General features: G+C 33.0%; 2 protein-coding genes across 2 annotated transcripts; both read left to right on the top strand.

Moving 5' to 3' along the window:
* The first annotated feature begins 1,865 nt into the window (after positions 1-1,865).
* On the top strand, positions 1,866-6,170 carry LOC145083000 (nucleotide pyrophosphatase/phosphodiesterase-like). The gene is made up of 12 exons (XM_079023351.1): positions 1,866-2,265; positions 3,027-3,118; positions 3,217-3,286; positions 3,381-3,503; positions 3,604-3,696; positions 3,822-3,951; positions 4,160-4,241; positions 4,466-4,598; positions 4,842-5,047; positions 5,124-5,249; positions 5,331-5,640; positions 5,715-6,170. The coding sequence occupies exons 1-12, from the start codon at positions 2,041-2,043 to the stop codon at positions 6,018-6,020; spliced, it is 1,896 nt and encodes a 631-aa protein (XP_078879477.1). The 5' UTR covers positions 1,866-2,040; the 3' UTR covers positions 6,021-6,170.
* Positions 6,171-7,062: 892 nt separating this feature from the next.
* Positions 7,063-9,617, top strand: LOC145082984 (protein LOWER TEMPERATURE 1-like). The gene is made up of 6 exons (XM_079023350.1): positions 7,063-7,305; positions 8,049-8,094; positions 8,179-8,308; positions 8,418-8,494; positions 8,640-8,740; positions 9,296-9,617. The coding sequence occupies exons 1-6, from the start codon at positions 7,192-7,194 to the stop codon at positions 9,380-9,382; spliced, it is 555 nt and encodes a 184-aa protein (XP_078879476.1). The 5' UTR covers positions 7,063-7,191; the 3' UTR covers positions 9,383-9,617.
* Positions 9,618-15,413: the final 5,796 nt, after the last annotated feature.

Here is a 15,413-nt window from a genome sequence, read left to right as displayed (position 1 = left end):
AACGTCGAGTTAAGGCCATTAACTCGCCGAGTTCCAAGGAAAATTTGCCTTTTGAATAATAAATCTCATACTTGGAAATTGGGATGTCACACTACAAAATGAGTAGCTAAGATTACGTCTCCCCGTCTTACAAAATACAGTGGTCTCACATGAACCTAACCATATATATATATATATACACACACACACACACACATACACAAACAACCCTGGTACATACTTCTTTCTCTTAATTCTTAATCTTTCATCTCATCTTCTATCTCATCTCCTATATTAATGATCAGATCACCACCATCATTACTCGCCATCTCCCACCACCATAAAACATCCTCATTCATCTACTCACTTCTATTGGCGACGTCACCGGAGTTGCACATCATCCTCCTTCTGCATCGACACCAATTAAGCGACACCGATACCATCTATAGCTTCTGGATTGCGACAAAGCTACCAAAAATGGTGAGATTTCTTGCATTAATAAGGATTTAGGGTTTGTTTTGAGGCTAAGTGAGCACAAAATAACTATCAAGAAGACAATAGATTTATAGGATTTATTTTGGGGCAACATTTTCTCTTTGTCCTGATGTAGTTAAGGTTTCTTGTCGCTTCCACTATTCCATATGGAGTTTTCCAGTGAAATTCCTAGATTTAATAAGGTTTGTGTGCAGGTGTTTGTGTGTGAATCTGATCTCAAAAGTGGTTTATGTTTTTGTTATGAAAAATGGTGTATGTGTTTGATATTAAAATCTTAATAGATTTATTGAATCGGGTGCTTCATGCATTTAGTTATCTTGATTGTTTGATTTACATATAAAGGTGGTGTATATGTTTGATATGAAAACAATCTGTGTATGTGTTTGATCTCAAAACCTTTATAGATTTATTCAATCTTATGCTTGATGTACCCGGGCATTTTGGTTTTTCTTTTAGATTGGAAATTGTTTGATTTACATATAAAGGTGGTGTATGTGTTTAATCTCAGAATTGTTGGAAGTTTTTATTGTGTGTATATGTTTTTGCTTCCGTGTGAGAGAGAGAGAGAGAGAGAGAGAGAGAGAGAGAGAGTTTTCGGTGGGTGGGGATGGAACGTGACCAATTTTTATTTTTTATATATATTTTTCTAAATTAAAAGTTTATTAAAACAAATATAAAAAATACAAAAAAGAAATTAGAAGGGTAAAATAGTATTTTTATCTTTTTTAAGGACCAAAAACACAAACAAGTTTCTGATTTTAAACGAATGATGTAATTTTTGGACTCCATCCATTTTTTTTTCCTAACAAGAGGAACCAACCAATGCATCTATCTTTGTTTATATGGACATATATTTACCACAAAAATGTCACATGAATATTTTTTTCCATATAAACTTGTAAAAACATGTTAATTGTGAAGGAAAAGAAAAATAATGTCATTTTTTTTTATAAAAGGTTGAAAAATGTATGATTTCTTCCCAAAAATTAAATGGTTTTTATATTTTAAACGGCAAAAGGAAAAAGGAAAAAGAAATGAAGTGAATTTGGATTTGGAGGCGCAACCGCAATCCGACCTTTGAATCCTCCATCAAACGGAGATTTCATGGTTTGCGGCCGGGCCTACCACCTGCGACTAATACCAGCGCCTGTAATTACAAGACGGTCATATCAAGGTCACCTTGGCTTTCTTCTAACTTTTGGTTTATCAATGCCGTCCACATCGACAAAGACTCAAAGCCAACTCAACAAAAATCAAAAATAATTCTAGCGTTACGTAAATCAAATGGGTAACTGCATTGAAATTGCGTTACTACTTACTACTGATGTTGACCTTATTTACAGTGGGGGTTGTATTTATTTTGATTTTGACAATATTAATCTGAATTATGAAGGATGGAGTTAGGTACAAGACTCCAAGTGTATCTTGGAATAGTCTTCTACAGTCCTCGTTTATTTAATACTTTCCACATCTTGTGATTGGTCCTTGATGAATTTATGAATCGTGGGCATAAAAGGGTCCATACTTTTCCTTTTTGAAGCTTGTGCACACTAACTGTTTGATAAAATGCCAACAATGGATACCCTATTCACGGTGTTCTTATTGTTGTCGTCTAAGGCCTTTTTGTGGAGAGTTTGTCATGCTTCATCTTACTCTCCTCTTATACGCAGCGATCTTGGAAGGCGACCTACCGATGAGCAACCGCTGTCCAAGATTGCTGTTCACAAAGCTCTTATTGCTCTCCATGAATCAGCATCCATTCAAGCCAGCCCTCTTCTTCTGGGTTTGAAGGTAAATATGGTCTATTTCATTTACTTGTCATCGCTTAAACCTCCTCTTAACTCTTAGCACCCTTCTTGTAATCTTGACCATTTATCGTAGTTTACTACATTCAACAACGTGGTTGTTCAATACTTTTGGGTTTTTGGCTGTTAGACTTGGGACTGTTGTGTTTTAGAAAAAAAAAATCATTATAATTTGTGATTCTACAAGTCGCTAGGTTCTTAGTCGATAATGTTTCTGTCTACCATAGGAAAAAACGGGTTCCCTTGACGTGATTGTTTACACTTTACATTGATTTTCGGGCTAAGTGCAATGAATTTCCACATACTTTCATTTATTTGTGTATTATAACACCCTAAATTCCTAATTTCATTTCTTTCTATTACAACATTGTACTCTCAGTTTTATTCTTATCAAGGCATTGTAATTTGAAGAATCTACCCAAGAAATCATATGTGAAAATTATACCCAATTATAGCATTGAAAGTTGGTTTGTATTTGGATGATATTGCTATAAACTATAATTGGGTGGATTTTTCAATGTATAATGTTAGAATAGGAAGAAATAAAAGTAGGATTTTATAATAAACAAATCTTGAAAATACATTGCTATTTAACTGTTGATTTTTTTTTCTTTGGCCAATAGTTTCTAGCTATAAGTCTCTTGTTCTTCTGTATTTATCTCAATGTCTTTAAATTTTGTAGCAAGTTCCTCATGTTTCCTGTTCCACCTTTGTGATTAATTCTTTTATATTTTTATATGATGATAGGGGGAGGATACTGCATGGGTCAATGTGGAGCTCAGTTACCCAGATCCATCTGAGGATGACTGGGTTGGAGTTTTTTCACCTGCAAACTTCAAGTAATGTTCTTATGTTACACACCTGCATATTATCTTTCAGCATTTGCATCTTCATATAAAAATATTTATTCATACTGTTAACCATTTGAATATGTCAGTGCATCAGATTGCTATCCTGAATCCGGAAAATCACATGAAGCTCCTTGTATATGCACATCCCCGATAAAGGTATGCATAATAATATAATAATGCTCAGGTTTTGAAAATTTTAAAATATGTTTATCAGTTTTGGTTGTTCTCACATGAAACATTTTCTTTATAGTACATGTATGCAAACCACTCGGGATCCAACTACATAACAGCAGGAAAAGCTAAACTGAGTTTCCAGATCATCAATCAACGTGCAGATTTCTCCTTTGCATTATTTACAGGTGGATTGGAAAATGTGAGTCGATTATTTCTTTCCACAGTGTTTATCATTTATATTTTGAACATAATTCACAAGGCTTTAATATTGTTGACTGATTATGTTATTTGGAATACAGCCAAAAGTGGTGGCTGTTTCAGATCCTATATCATTTGTGAACCCTAAAGCTCCCCTTTATCCTCGCCTTGCTCAAGGGAAGGCTTGGGATGAAGTAAGTTTAAAAATGGTGCCCCTTTAGTGAACCATTTTATAATAATTTTTTGTTTAAGCTCTAGCCAATCAGTTTATTACAAATTGCTTGTTGTGTATGATGTCTTGAATTTGGTGTTTGTGAAGATGACAGTAACATGGACAAGTGGTTACAACATTGATGAAGCAACTCCATTTGTGGAGTGGGGTTGGAAGGGCCATGACCCAAAGCTTTCTCCAGCAGGAACATTGACATTTACTCGTGGAAGCATGTGTGGTATAAATTATAATCTCATGTCAAATCTTATAAAAAACTACCCAATGCATTATGTTTATAAATGCCCTAATTACAATTTTCAAATTGTTGAAACATAAACATAGCCGCTTATGTACATCAATCTTTGTACAAGCATATAAAAGTATTCCATATATTGATTCTAAGTTCTTATTAATGATACCTTTTTTTTTACTTAATTACAATGCAGGTGAACCTGCACGGACTGTTGGATGGCGTGATCCTGGTTTTATACACACTAGTTTCTTGAAGGAATTGTGGCCAAACACTATGTATGTGTACTTCATAATTAAATCCCCCCTTGTTTTTCCTATTAAGTGATTTCTGGATAAACTGCTGTATTGATGAATGACGTTTACAAATTACAAAATATTTGAGCAAATGAAATCACACTTGGGGATAAATATATTCAAAGAAAGAATCTAATGAGGGCAAATTTGTAAAAAGTCAGGTGACAATATTCTGAGGTTGTTTGGTTGCTACAACAATTTTGCAGGTATAATTACAGGATTGGACATAGGCTATTGAATGGATCGGTTGTTTGGAGTAAAATGTATTCATTTAAATCGTCCCCATATCCAGGGCAGGATTCGTTGCAGCGTGTTATTATTTTTGGAGACATGGGGAAGGTAATAATAGTTAAATATAGAAAGCTACTAGTGTACAAAATTATTGTAATAAGTACAAATGAGCAAAGAGATGATTTTAGATTGAAGTTTTCCCCGAAAAAGGAGACATTTGCATTTTTTAACCATTATGCCATTGTCCTTTCATGACATTACTATATCAAAAAAACCAATGAAAGTGCGTTGCTATTTCTTGCATTTAACAGTTAGACTAATTAAAAATTGGTGAACTAATTAAAATTTCAGGCTGAACGCGATGGTTCAAACGAGTATGCTAGTTATCAGCCAGGATCACTGATTACTGCTGACCAATTAATCAGTGACCTTGATAACTATGACATAGTTTTCCATATAGGAGATATGCCTTATGCAAATGGATATATTTCACAGTGGGACCAGTTCACTGCACAAGTAGAACCCATTGCATCAATAAAGCCTTACATGGTTGCAAGGTTTGCATTACAACATTCTACTTTCATTTCCTTCTATTGCAACATTGGACTTATTTGTGAATTGTAACTTGTGCAGTGGAAACCATGAAAGATCATGGCCCAACTCTGGAGGCTTCTATGACACCAAAGATTCAGGTGGGGAGTGTGGTGTTCCTGCTGAGACAATATACTATGTTCCTGCAGATAATAGAGCTAAATTTTGGTAAAACTTATCTCTTTTGATATTATATTGAAACATGAAATAAAGATGTTAAAGTATATATTATATTTATCCTATTAACAGGTATTCAACAAGTTATGGGATGTTTCACTTTTGCATAGCGGATTCAGAGCATGACTGGAGGGAGGGTTCTGAACAGTATGCATGGATAGAAAAATGTCTAGCATCCGTCGACAGAAAACAACAGCCATGGTTGATCTTTGCAGCTCATCGTGTGCTTGGCTATTCATCAAACAGTTGGTATGCAATGGAAGGTTCATTCCAAGAGCCAATGGGAAGAGAACATTTGCAGAAACTATGGCAGAAATACAAAGTCGACATTGCATTCTATGGACATGTCCATAATTATGAAAGAACTTGCCCCATATACCAGGTACTTGTCTCTAAACTTACTTAAAAGTTGGGGGTATTTCCACTTTTTCTGACTTGTGTTGATGATTGTTGTAGAACCAATGTGTGAACATGGAAAGATATAGTTACTCTGGTACTGTAAATGGGACAATCCATGTGGTGGTTGGTGGAGGAGGGAGTCATTTGTCAGATTTTACAGAGATTGATACGGTTTGGAGTTTGTTTAAAGATCATGATTGGGGTTTTGTGAAACTTACTGCATTTAACCACTCTTCGCTTCTATTTGAGTACAAGAAGAGTAGGGATGGACTCGTGTATGACAACTTCACAATCTCAAGAGACTACAGAGATGTCTTGGCATGTGTACATGATGGATGTGAACCCACCACTTTGGCTTCTTAAAAAAAAAGCCAATTAGATACAATGCTGTATTCTTGTTTTACAACACACTATAAACTCATCACATTTGCTCAAAAACGACAATGCACTTTGTAGCTATGTTGGCTTTTTATCGGTCAAATTTAGTCATAATACATATGTTCTTATTAGCAACAGGCGTCTCGTTTTTGACTAGCCATAAAAGAGTATATAATCCATTCTAACAATTGCTTATCTATGTGAGAACTTGTTGAAAAATATATGGTATTAACTTTTCCATTTGGCATTTACCAATAAGTTCATCCAACGCCAATTTTCACAATCAATTTATTTTAATCCAATTCCCTTATATACATCTATGAACCCACTATAAATAAATCATTTTCCATGGTAACGCTAGAATCCACAAGGATGTCGTGTATCAAAAGAAAAGTCATAACGACCCATAAGAACGCTTTCATTGTTAGTTGAAGCCCTGAATCCATTCCAGATGGAATAATTTTTTTGACAAGCCCACACTTAACAAATGGAGTACAAATGCTATTTTCTAGGACAAATGGGTGTGAAACCACCACTTTGGCTTCGAAACCCTAGCTCATGATGAAGTACAAATGCTATTTTCTAGTTCTTAATCTTCGAACAAGACTTTCCTGCTAACACCATCATAGTTAGGGTTTCTTTCCTATACACATGAATAGGTTTAATATGTGCATATGAAGATGCCAAAGATAATAAAAGCACAATTATTTTTTGAGCATTGTTGTTATAATAAAATTGATTGTATTTTTTTAATTTGAACCATTTTGACCCGAGGTAATATGTAGATGATAAATTGGTTGTGTATTGTTTTAATTTTCCTTCAACAGTGCAAATAAGAAACTAAAAAGTCAGACCTAAATAATCATTTTAATAAAATTAGAGATAATCTAGTAATTTAGTATCTATTCTTTAAAAAAAAATCTTACGATAAATATTGCATATTTAATGACTAATCTACATTTGATGTTTTAAATCATAACAAATCAAAAAATTGTGACCAGAAAAAATTACTCAAACGCTATTATTATAGTTTTGCACAAAATCCAAAACTTCCCCTTCGCGGGTAAGATTTCCGCGCGAGTAAAATTTCAATCGACCTCCTCATTCCCATCCTCCGACGCCGACGGTGCAAAAACTAACCGTCGCAAGCGGCGCCATGGATGGTCCTGCAACACCCTCCAAGAACAAGAACTCTGATGGTGCTTCCAAGTTTCTTCTCGATCTTCCCTCCAAAGGCCTTTTCTCATCCTCCGTCATTTCTTCCAATTTGGTAATTCTACATAAACCCTACTTTTCTCAATTATTTTCCTCGTTTTTTTTTCTTTTCTCATCGACTTTGCTATTCGCCGAATCGATTGCGCTGCTTTTTTTTTTTTTTTTTTACTTGTGAAGAAAACCAATGCGTTTTAAATATAGGTTTTGACCAAAGACGTTAGGGTAAAATGAATTACGTAAAATGTATATCCGTGTATCTCTCAATTAGGGTTCGATGATTATGATTTTCGTTGTTAATTCTATTTCAACCCATGAAATCGACCATTTTCTGTTGATACTTCATTGTTATGATTTCTACATTATTAAGTTTCTTTTTATTTTTGTGAGGAATTGAACTTGCTTGGTTTGTGCTGTTGATAGACGTGGTTAAGTTATGAGTAAATCATAAAAAGCTTCCAAGTTCATACCAATGTAAAACTCTATTCAGAGATGAAACTCATGGATTATTGAGCTTCCAAGAGTGAATTTTGTTCTCGAGTTCATCCCTCTGGTGACTTTGATCAATCAATCTACAAACATGAATCATGAATGTAAATGCTTGAATCCAGGATTTGCAGTTTCGAAAGTTAAAACTATTTATTGATTATGAAGACTACTTAAGTTCTTGGTTAAATTCTTGATAACAGTTTTGTTGTCATAAAATCAGTAAGATAATCCTGATCCATCATCTTATGCATTTGAAATGATTATTTAGTTCTGGTTTTCATCATCTGTTTTGCATTTTATCTTATCACACAGGGTGGAATGCGGGTCTACATAACTGATCATGACACTACACCTCCAGGTCATTTTCTACAAAATTATCTTTACTATATGTGAATTACATGACAAAGATGTCAAATAACTTATAAAGTTTTTCTTTTTTCAGAAAATCAGCTTATCAAGACTGATCAGGTGAACATACTGATTAGATCACTTCTCCTTAAGCAACAACAAAAGTCTGGAACAACTTCAAAAAATGCAAAGGGTGCAGGCACAAATGAGGGTTCAAGAAAGAGGTATTTAACTTTTTTTTTTTTGTTACATATACTTGTTTTTTATGCTCGCGTTCGTGGGATTTAGTATTTATATATTTTTGGGAATGAAAGATTACCATTTTCTCCCTAGGGCCCCAGAAAGAGCTGTGGATGGTAGGGCTTCTGCTAAGAGGGCAGCATCCACCACCCAAAATGGGTCCCGCCAAGGTTAGTTTTTCAGTTGATTATATGACACTATATGTTGATTAATGTGTTAGGTTATATGGTGGCAAGCTTGTTTATTTTATTTTAGTAATATGTTTATGGTTAAATGATTGAACTTGCTTACTTTGGATGCTTTTACATCATTCAGACGTATTGAAGTCACAAATACCTGAAAATCTTCAAAGTTTGACTGTTGAGAGACTCCGTGCACTTCTGAAGGAGAGGGGTTTGTCCGTAAAAGGGAAGAAGGTATGGGAACATTCCTTTTAAAGGGTTAAAATGGTAATTCAAGTTGTTTATTTAAACTTCTTAATCATTCAACATTCAGTTTTATCAATCAGGGCCTGAAACAAATCTGATTCAAGCATTCATGAATTGCATAAGCTTTAATTAAACATTTAGGGGATGTTTGGTTATGAGATTTGACCGGAATTGGAATTCCATTCCATTCCAACCGTTTGGTTGCAAATGAGTAGGGAATTGAGTCCAATCGGATACGTATAGAATTGAATTCTTTAGCAATAAAATATAGGGGCTTGTTTTCGCAACAATGGTTCACATATTTAATATTTATGCAACCAAGTAGTTTTTATACCATGTGTAGTTAGTTACATATCATTTGAGGACCAAAAGGCACAACATTTTACCATTAGCTATTTAACTCGTTGAAACATAGTTGCATGAATTAATTCATAGAAGTTGCATAAATGGTTAAAAAATGAAACACTATTAAAGTGTTTGATATTTTTTGTGTAAAAAGTGAACCCTGAAGTTTACATAAATGATTTGTAATTGTGGTGGCAGGATGAACTGATTGCAAGGTTGAGAGTGAGAGGTACCACTACCACTGGTTCAGCAAGCTCATCTGCTGCAGCTAAGCCATTAATATAATATAATATATATAATGGCATAATGGTAAAACGCCCAACTTTTTTTTGAGTCCAGTTTGGTATTTGCGTATGGGCTTCTATTTAATTTAATACATCTTATTTTTGTGCATGTGGATTTTTTTATTTTCTGATAGCTGGACAAGGGGTTGTAGTTGTACACTTGTACTGTACAACAACTCCAGTAAGCCAATATAATATAATATAATATAGTAGTATGTGTTTTGTTTGTTGTACAATTGAATGCATTGTGATGTTATTGTTGGCTGTTTGTAAGTTCACACTGTATGAAAACGTTCAATTAACTGCTGCTTTGGACGTTCTATACCCATCAATAGTTTTTCTAGGACCATTTATCGGATTGCATAGGGACATGCAAATCATAGTTTCATACCCATCAGTAGTTAAATCGGAATATACCCGATACTCCCTCCAACTTAAGATCTGCAAAATATTTTTAAATAATAAAAATCGTGTAATATTTACACATTTCGGTAAATCCGAAAGATTAGGTCATTTACCATAATTCTCAAAAGGATATGTTCATTTTTTTGATAATCCGTTTGTGAATATATTGTGATAGTCCGACTTCTCAGCCAATTTTGAATTGCCCTAAAATCCTTATAAATTCCCAAAGCAAGAAGTCTTAAAGTCTTGTAGCAAAAATCAATATCACCGATCCAATTATATTCCCACAAGCTAGTCAAGACATTGTTACCCCGCCTTCTTATGCATATACGGCTCCAAATCCAATCCTTTATAATCGTCATTGATATAAATATCAAATTATGTTGCTGCAAGGTCCTTCAATTTTCGATAATAACTGATTTACTTTTTTTAGGAGGAGATGTTAAAAAGGTGATACCATTATAATATCGGAAAATTTCTAGAAAAATCCCAAAGTTTTGGGTCAGTCTAGTCCTAAATTAAATTTCATTAATGAAAAAGACAAGAAACCGGCTATTGCAATTATTTTAACCATTTTTATCTTTTTCAGCAGATTACCCACTTCAACCCTTCTTCTTCCCTCAGTCTTTCTTCAACTCCAATCCTCTCATCTTAACTACGATGACAAATCCAATGACAACTACGAAAACCACCGCTACATCTTCATCATCGGAAAAGCAAGGACATGGATTATGACCATTATAATGTCCTTGACAAGGCATGTGCAAAATGAGGAACTTTTCTTGAAGTGGGTGTACAAAAATCAATAACCTTAAATTAACACATCACAAAATCAGTAAAACGATAATACCAAAAGAAGATGGGAATTGTTGGACATAGAAAGGAAGCTAGAATAAGGGAAATCGAAGCAATTGACAGAATCAACAACACATGGAACTCGATTTCTCCTCCCAAAGACATCAAGTAGTAGATTGCCGACGATGAAGGTGGTGGCCGATATGGAAGGCCAGTGGCGTCAACAGAATCGATGAATGTCGTTATAATGGTGGTTGGCGTCAAGTAGTTGTCACTCGATTGAGAGAGAAAATGGTGAATGGTTGCGATTGTGAATGAAATTGAGGTTGGAAGGTGTATCAATGGGGGCATGGTGGGCTGATGATATGGGGAGGAAGACGAAGTGATAACACTTTATAAAAAAATTTTGAAAAAATTATAACAATAAGTTCTTATAGTTCGCATGGTAATGTGTATTATTTAGGAGTGGAAGGTCAAGGGTTTGAGCCCCTCTCCTTTTCTCCTAAAAATCTATTTTTTTTTTTAATTGTAAAAGAATGACAAGCCACATCAGCTGCCACGTAGCCCAACAGTCCACTTGATACGCCACCTAAGCAAGCAGTCAACTTGGATCCACCTCAACAGGTTACATGTAAAAAAAGGTCAAAGTGATTACAGTAATCGGTTTCCTGTCATTTTTCATTAATGAAATTCAATTTATAACTAGATCATAAACTGACATAAAATTTAGGACTTTTTTGGATATTTCTCTTATAATATCTAACAAACGGCAATAAGTAAAATTTAGGACTTTGTTGGATATTTCTCTTATAATATCTTAACAAACAACAATAAGTGTTTTTTTCCCACTATTTACAATAATGCATTTATTGTTTTTGACTCTTAATTGCAATGTAAATTTATTTTTGTACAATTTTGAATTATTAATCAATAAACAAAACCATTAATTGTTTAAATCTGTTAACCGAAACTAGTTCTAACCAATAAATGATGGATATCAAACCGTATTCCTGTTTGTAATGGTAATGGCTTGGTTTTGGCGTATAACCAAAGCCAAACTGCCTCATACACATCTTTACCTTTTTTTATGGTCACCTAAGAGATGATTAATATAGGTTAAGCTTGGTAAATACTAATTTGAAGGGTTAAAATTAGTTATTTATGCAATAATATTTTATCTTCTTCCCAATTTATGGAACAATGTTTGTTTTTATACAAAATATACAACAACGTTTCAACCAAAACATATAGTGCAAATTTTTGACAAACAAGACTCTAAACAAAAGTAGTTCTTTTTAGCAATCATGATTGTTAATTTCATGATTCTATAATGTAATTTTGACTGAATGACGTAAATAAACTCATATTACAACATAGTTAGATGATATTGTTCAATATTTTGATCGTTGATAAACATTTAAATAGTTTATAGTACCTTTATGTATATTATTCCTTAATTAAATCTTTCACCGCTTTAACAATATGATCTGTTTTGACGTATTATTCGATCACAACAACCCAACAGTTTCTTAATAAATAATTGATTTAACATGTAAATCTTGCATTGATTTTTTTGATAACATACTTCCAACTCTTTCTTTCACTTTCAACTTTCAAGACTTTAAGATGCTCGCACACACACACCATCCCGTCTCTCACTTGTAAATCGGGTGTGTGTCCAATTGGTACGGACCACGGACCCCAACGATTTGTTTAAGACGGTCGGTGAATGGTCCATTCGGACCCGAGTCTATCTTTTCTATTTTATGGTGCCGAAAGCTCCTTATCATCAATTATTGATATCATCCGTTGATGTAAAAGTGCATGCGGATATAAAGAAAATATTATTTTACAAGAATTGTGACACCATATGTTAACAATTTATTATTTGTTTAATGCTGTTTTCTTTTTATATAATAATATATATTGGACCAGTATTGGAGATGACAAATTTCATCCATTACACTTGTCAATGAGTCGATTGCGGCTATATTCTTTCTGTTTGTCATGCGTAGACAAGTAAACTAAAAATAAAGATAAAAATTATTAATAGTCTGTTTGGCAAATTTAATTGAAAGTTGGTAAGTGGAATTATAGGTCTTTTATACTTCTATATAAATATTTGGTAAAGATAATTAGAAGTCTAAAATTACACAACTGTTTACAAAAATAAATATATAAATATATTTTTAAAAGTAATCTTGTAAATTTGTTATATTATATTATGGCCTTTTTGTTAAATGCAACTTTAAAATAGTTTTTGGATTAAGAGCTTTAAAATAAAAGCTAAAAATATTTTCTACCAAGCGAAGTTTGTTTTTTTTTTTTTTTTTGTACACCATAAAATGGTTAGTGTTGTTATTTTTGGCTACACTTTAATATTTAAAAATGTGTAAAAAGAAGATTGGTTAAACAGGAGATTAGTCGAAAATCGGTCATATAGTGTATCCGTAGCCTATCAAATTTCCCAAATGATTATTATATTAATATAATTATGAAATTATAGTAATAATATAGTTATATTAATCATCATTTTAATGTTTCTAATCGACTCATTTTCATTCATACCAAAAATCACCTGCTTCTTACTCGTTATCATTTCGGCTCATTTTACAATCTTTAGACGATAAAATTTCTAGATGGCAAAATGATCGGATTAGATAAAAGTTAAAACAAGTATTTTGGAGTTGAATAAGTTAACATGTTAGACATTCATATTTAGATTTTTTAAAAGGTATTAAATATGCTTAAGAAACTATTCTTAGGAAAAATATCCCTTTTTATACAAAAAAAAAAAAAATATTGTGAGGTTTTTGACGTGTCGGTATATCCCAAAAACAATTAGACCATTTTTGTTTTGTATTTTTTTAGTTCTTTTTTGGATATTTAACTTTTTGTTTTGTGTTTATTTGGTCATTTAATTTATTTTAAGTTTTAAAATGTTATTAAACTTTTGGTTTTTTATTCATTTAGTCACCTAACTTTTAAAATTATGTTCATTTAATCACAAAAATTTTAAAATAAAGTTATAAAATAAACATAATTTTAAAAGTTAGATAACTAAATGAACATAATTTTAAAAGTTAGTTGACTAAATGAGCATAAAGCCAAAAGTTAAGTGATCAAACCAAAAGACAAGTGACTAAATGAGCATAAAACCAAAAGTTTAGTGGCTTAAAAACTTAAAATGTTTGTGATTTTAGTGTTATCAACATATTTTAGTATAATTAGTATTAATAATGAGATATGACGATCTTCATTTATTAACCGAGCTTGGAGGTGCGGGGTGTACACTCGGTGAGTATATGGGGGCCCAGGGGCAGCGCCCCTAGGTGCAGGGTTTCAAGGGGCAGCGCCCCTAGCAGGGTCCAAGGGGAAGAGGTCGTGGCGGGGCTCGGGGCAGCGCCCTGGAACCTACACGGATTTTACATCGGGTATGACTCTATCTATGCAGTTTCCCGCCAAAACTCTCTTGATGATGCAGACGTTAGTTATGTACATTAACTAACCATTTTGACGTCAATTCTGCATGCAACCACAATTAAACATATTTCCCTCTAATATAAGAACGTTTTTTGTTCCCAGAAAACAGCTTGGTATTTTCATACACGAAACTTATATATTGATTCATTCTATCTCTCAAGAACACAATTACAAGGTATTCTGTGTTTCTCAATCTGAATTAGGCCTGTAATTTAGATTGGTTTATACTTGGATTATCCCACTACTGAATTTGTGTACGGTATACCCCAGGTAAAAGAGACAAATTGCAAATTTCGAAAAATGTTTGATAAACATGATCCTTGAATCTATCCAAGTCTTATTTGTTGTTATTTTGACCCCTTAATTTCTAACATAAAATGAGTTAAATAACCAATGACCACAAAATCAAAAGTTAAATGATCAAAAATAACTTAAACATTTTGTATAAATATTTTACAATGTTCCTCGTATAATATAAAAAGCTAGTTTTTCTTATACAAAAGTTTAAGCTAGACTAAATATTATTTAATGAAAGTTATAAAGTTAAATACAATCTAAAACTTTAACTTTCAGTTTGCATTATTTGACTAATTCTTTTTATCATCATCTAAAAGTTTTGAAGTGTCATCCGTCCCAACTACACTACTTCGTTGAAAATGTTATTAAGCTTGTTAGGCGCACATCCAAGATTCTAGAAAATCATCTAACATGTTAGAAATATGTAGGAATTTAATTTTAGTCAAGATCATAAAAGCTTAGTTGTGATAATACAAAGTAAGTGGTTCTGATGAACTTGAAAATGATTTTGTAAATTCGATATTTTAGTTGGTAGATTTCAACTTTCAAGCCAAAATTTGAGAATTTTTTGTTTAAATTTGTGAATTTCTCTATATTTAATAGATTATATGTTAAAAGGGTATAAAAATTGGTTCTCTATTCTGCTTGTTGCTACCTCCAAGGTTCCGTTGGAGCAGTGATTGTTTTTGGCAACTGAATTAAGTTTTATTTTATTTTATTTATTTATTTATTTGTGGCTCTGAAACACTCTTATCCTGCTCCGAGTTCAACTTAAGAAGAGAAAAGAAAAGAAATAAATGAAAGTGAAAGGAAACTAACAGAAATTGGTGCTCCCGAGTTTCATTAAAGGAAGAAAGTGAAAGGAAATGAAATGATCACTTTCCCTCATACTTTTCCTTCCAATTTAGAAGGATTTGAAAAGAAAGAACAAAATGTTTAACTTTTCTTCTATTTCTCTCAAACTCAGAAGCACAAAAGACAAATTTCTTTTCCTTTCTTTCTTTTCTTTACTTTCTCTTCTCTTCTCTTCTCTTTTTTTTTTTGCTACAACT

The sequence above is a fragment of the Lactuca serriola genome, chromosome 1 (genome assembly GCF_051521515.1).
Source record: "Lactuca serriola cultivar US96UC23 chromosome 1, Lser_US96UC23_V15, whole genome shotgun sequence".
NCBI lineage: Eukaryota > Viridiplantae > Streptophyta > Magnoliopsida > Asterales > Asteraceae > Lactuca > Lactuca serriola.
Note: the sequence above shows the minus strand (reverse complement) of the source record. Positions and strands in the feature narration are given on the sequence as shown.

Bases quoted from the DNA above. Each gene is read 5' to 3' on its own strand.
- LOC145083000 (XM_079023351.1), top strand. From the start codon at position 2,041: ATGCCAACAATGGATACCCTATTCACGGTGTTCTTATTGTTGTCGTCT. The intron at 3,119-3,216 runs GTAATGTTCTTA...TGAATATGTCAG, and splicing joins TTTTCACCTGCAAACTTCAA to TGCATCAGATTGCTATCCTG. The intron at 3,287-3,380 runs GTATGCATAATA...TTTTCTTTATAG, and splicing joins TATGCACATCCCCGATAAAG to TACATGTATGCAAACCACTC.
- LOC145082984 (XM_079023350.1), top strand. From the start codon at position 7,192: ATGGATGGTCCTGCAACACCCTCCAAGAACAAGAACTCTGATGGTGCT. The intron at 8,095-8,178 runs GTCATTTTCTAC...TTCTTTTTTCAG, and splicing joins TCATGACACTACACCTCCAG to AAAATCAGCTTATCAAGACT. The intron at 8,741-9,295 runs GTATGGGAACAT...TTGTGGTGGCAG, and splicing joins TGTCCGTAAAAGGGAAGAAG to GATGAACTGATTGCAAGGTT.